This window comes from Puntigrus tetrazona, chromosome 14 (assembly GCF_018831695.1).
Source record: "Puntigrus tetrazona isolate hp1 chromosome 14, ASM1883169v1, whole genome shotgun sequence".
Taxonomy (NCBI): domain Eukaryota; kingdom Metazoa; phylum Chordata; class Actinopteri; order Cypriniformes; family Cyprinidae; genus Puntigrus; species Puntigrus tetrazona.
The window spans coordinates 15,418,256-15,422,128 of record NC_056712.1 but is presented as its reverse complement, the minus strand read 5'-3'; the positions used below and the strand labels follow the sequence as shown (position 1 = coordinate 15,422,128).

The 3,873-nt window shown below is 37.0% G+C and overlaps 2 protein-coding genes across 2 annotated transcripts in view; both read left to right on the top strand.

Annotated features, from left to right (window-relative positions):
* The window catches only part of LOC122357334 (LIM domain-binding protein 2-like), an 11,023-nt gene extending 10,209 nt beyond the window's left edge, over window positions 1-814 (top strand). Inside the window, exon 10 of the mRNA XM_043256687.1 lies at window positions 70-814. Within this exon, the coding sequence (XP_043112622.1) occupies window positions 70-306 (237 nt within the window). The 3' untranslated portion in view covers window positions 307-814. The remainder of the gene's footprint in view (window positions 1-69) is intronic.
* A 691-nt stretch (window positions 815-1,505) lies between these two features.
* Window positions 1,506-3,873, top strand: part of LOC122357943 (transmembrane anterior posterior transformation protein 1 homolog) — a 14,665-nt gene continuing 12,297 nt past the window's right edge. Inside the window, exon 1 of the mRNA XM_043257621.1 lies at window positions 1,506-1,725. Within this exon, the coding sequence (XP_043113556.1) occupies window positions 1,536-1,725 (190 nt within the window). The 5' untranslated portion in view covers window positions 1,506-1,535. The remainder of the gene's footprint in view (window positions 1,726-3,873) is intronic.

Below are 3,873 nucleotides of genomic sequence, written 5' to 3'. Positions count from 1 at the left end.
TCTCTGTCTCTCTCTCTCTCTCTCTCTCTGTCTCTCTCTGTGTCTCTCTCTCTCTCTCTCTGGCTGTAGGATGTGATGGTGGTAGGGGAGCCCTCTCTAATGGGAGGGGAGTTGGGTGACGTGGACGAGCGTTTGATCACACGCCTCGAGAACGAACAGTACGACCCCGTCAACGGTCTCCATGATGACGGTCTCCATGACTACACCAACTCACCGACACTTGGAAACGGCAGCTCCTGGAATGGCCAGCACCCTAGCAACCAAGACAGTAAGCCTGATACCATGGCAACGCAGCAGTTGGAATAATGTGATCTGACATTGGGTAGCTATGGCAACGGTGCTGTCAAGGGATGGGGGTATTTTCAACTGTAGAGGAGAAATTGCAGGAGAGAGGTGTGTGTGTGTGTGTGTGTGTGTGTGTGTGTGCATGCTAGCGTTTATGTTGGTGTGACACGGTATTCCATACTTGAGACATACAGCTTCAACCATTTAGTTTAAGTATTCCGAAAAAATAAAAGATACTGCAAGCCTTGTACATATACAGATCTATCAGTTCATTTCATATCAGAATTTTTCAGCCCTTTTTTAAAGCTCAGTGGATGTCTCGGCTTCATTCTGTACTGTACTGTTTGGTTTCGCTACAACAACCGGATGAAAAAAGTGAACGCTAAAGCGTTTTGAGCATAAATGCAGATATCTTTATTGCTCTAAATTTTAATGCATATTGTAAAACACATGCAGATTTGTGCTGTTAGTTGTGTATTTTATGTATGGTTTTCAATAATTTGCATTAATAAAATGTGTTTGGTTATGATATCAGACTCGGCGTGTTTGGTTAATGATATCAATGTAATAAAAACAGTATAATCGAGAACACAGAGTGATTTTCATTGTTATAATCTAATTAATTAAATAAATAAATAAATCGCAAAGCTATAGGTCTAAAATAATATCTGGATCTTTTTCTCCCTCTAGTGGCCAAAGAAACGTGGTTCAAATTCACTGGATGAGAATTCTTCTAAAAATTTTAATTCTGTTATTAATTTATTCATCCCTATGATGTTCCTCTGTAAAACGTTTACAACTATATTTTGTTAAAAAAAAACAGTATTGGTGACCACTGACCTACAAAAACAAACAAAAATACATTTCTCAAAAGAAAGTCACATGAGGGTGAATAAAAGATAATAAACCACCTAATTAAAATTTTTCGGTGTACCTCACTTTTAATTTTATAAGATTATTTTATTATGTTATGTATTATACTATTAAATTATGTATTGCCGGATGATGAATGTTGCTTTTCTGTTCTGGCTGTTTCGATCAGCTGTGTTTTCACATAATCCGTAGCCTAGTAGCCTAGGCCTACCTCTAAAACACACCCTATCCATATTTTAATGTTTCTATATTTCTTAACGATTCTGTCACCTAAAAGGTGACGCTTGCGCGTGTACGTTTACCAGCTGCATTATGGGAATTGTAGTCATGTTTCGTGACGTATGCAGTGACGCCTGAATGTTGTGTCTGCGGGGAAGATGGCGGACTCAGTAGCGACTGGTCTTGCGGACGAAAACGAGACTGAAAATGAGGATAATGAGAGGGAGAAACGACTCTTCGGCGGTGTCAAAAAGACGGAGAAACAAGCCGCTGCGTCAGACCTTACAGAAACTCTGGGGTTTTACGAGAGGAAGGCGAAATGCAAGGAGAGGAAGAGCAATGTGTCAGGTAAGAGTGACAGACAGCGGCTCCGTGCGCTGCAAACACTGTTTTTAACCCAAGCGAGCTGTCTAGAAAGCATGTATGGGCATCATAACAAACACGTTATGCTGGTCTTGGTTTGCGTTGTTTGATATAAACGTTATAACGCGCCGAAATACCGTCTAGTTAGGCGGGCGGCTCACTGTCGGGCTCATTTAACACCGACACACACAGAGCTCAATGTGTCAATACTGTCTGGAGCATCATCAGTCACTAGAGCTTATTTATCTTTAACAAGATCAGATTCAGTTTAGCATCTCTCGGTTTATTTAAGGTACCAAAAATACCAGTGTGGCTCATGTGACACATTCAGCCTCTTGTATAATGAGACTAACTTTAGACGCGTGAGGATCAAGACAGCTGATCAGGTGGGAAGATGTAAATAAAGACCAGAGCAGCATCAGCTTCTTTCCCGAAGTTATCACCGTCATTATCCCTTTGCCTTGGCATTTATTCAACAAATTAAGTGATATTAAATCCAACAGTAATTTAATGAAGGATAAAGCTGGTGTGCCATGGATCTGTTTACACGGAGTTGCTTAGAAACAGTAACTGTAATTGCTAACATTGTGTAATGCAATAATTACAGATAATGTTGAACATATCATATATATCATATAACAAATCACTGGTATGTTAATGACTTATTAATGCAGTTTAGTATAGCCTAAAGCTGGGTACTGGGTAAAAAAAGTGGGTTACACTTTATGTTACGTGTTTATTTTATGTTAAGTAAAATAAAATACATTAGGTGCAGTGTACATATAGTATTCATGTTGTATTGTAGAACACTTTTGCCGCTGTTCGGGTAGCAAACAATAAAGGTTATGGACAGGTTTTATGGTGTAGTTAGGTTAGGAGTCAACAGTGTAATTATAGATATGCCTAAAAACCCCTGGGACTTCTGAGGGAACTGCAGGCCGGGGTGTTGTGAATAAATACAAAATCTGATATTTATTTTACATTTTACATTATATAATTAAGTAAATAATAGAAGAAAATTTATATCAAAAAATGTTTTGTTGCTTACTTGCGTTTCATGTGACCATAAAAATGTTATAATATCTCTAGCAATATTTAAATAGTGTATTATATATAATATATGCAACCAATGGCCTCTTTTCTCTGTTTGTTTTACCTTTGTTCATCGGATGATACGTTTATTCACTTTGTCATACAACCCAGATATAAGACACTTATACACACAGGAGAAGCTGCTATCTCTTCAGATCTCTCACTCTCTGTTTGTTTTCCCATGTAGTGTCAAGTTTACCCTTCTCTGTTAAAAATAGAAAGTAATGTGTGTGTTGGCCACAGAACTCATTCACAGTATGTGCTGTTCATCTGGCTTGCCCTTATCACGGCACATTTGGCCTTAGGTCAACATAAACGTGCCCTAAAACAGTCCAGTACTTTCTGTTCTGCTTAGATGGAACATTTATGTGACTGATTTGCTGTGCTATAAATCAAGTGTGTTGCCGGTGTATACTATCACACAACAGCTGTGTTCCTAGTCAAAGCTTTTGGTGTTGTTTTTAATATTATAAACATAATGCTTAGAAAATGTGCTTATTTGGCCTTTGTGAGAAGATTGCTTAAATTAGTTTTTAGGTTTATACAGTGATGTGGAAAATCTGGAATTTTAAATGATCTTTAAAGTTTAAAATTTGTCAAATAAAGAATGATTAATTATTTGAATGAACAACTACAATTCTACAAATAAAACTTTTTGCATTATTGCAGATTGTAAAATACAAGTGTCATTTAATACAATTATTTTGCTCGTACAATAAAAACATGAATACTAAATAAATATTCAGTTAAAACAGAGGTTAAAACTAAGTTTTTTTGCTTGCTTTAATTAGCTATTTATCTTAAATTAAGGTGTCTTATATTGGAAAACTAAATGCTAAAATGTTAAATAAGTATTTAGTTCAGTAGTTTCAAAGGAGGAGGCTTCTGAAACCCTCTTTAGGTTACCGCTGTGACTCTCTGTATTTTATAATGGTACGTGTTTATTTGCTGTGTGCATAGGAAAGAAATGAACAGCAGTTAATGCTGGTACACTTGTTTATTCAACCTCTTTTTCACACACACACACACACACACACACAC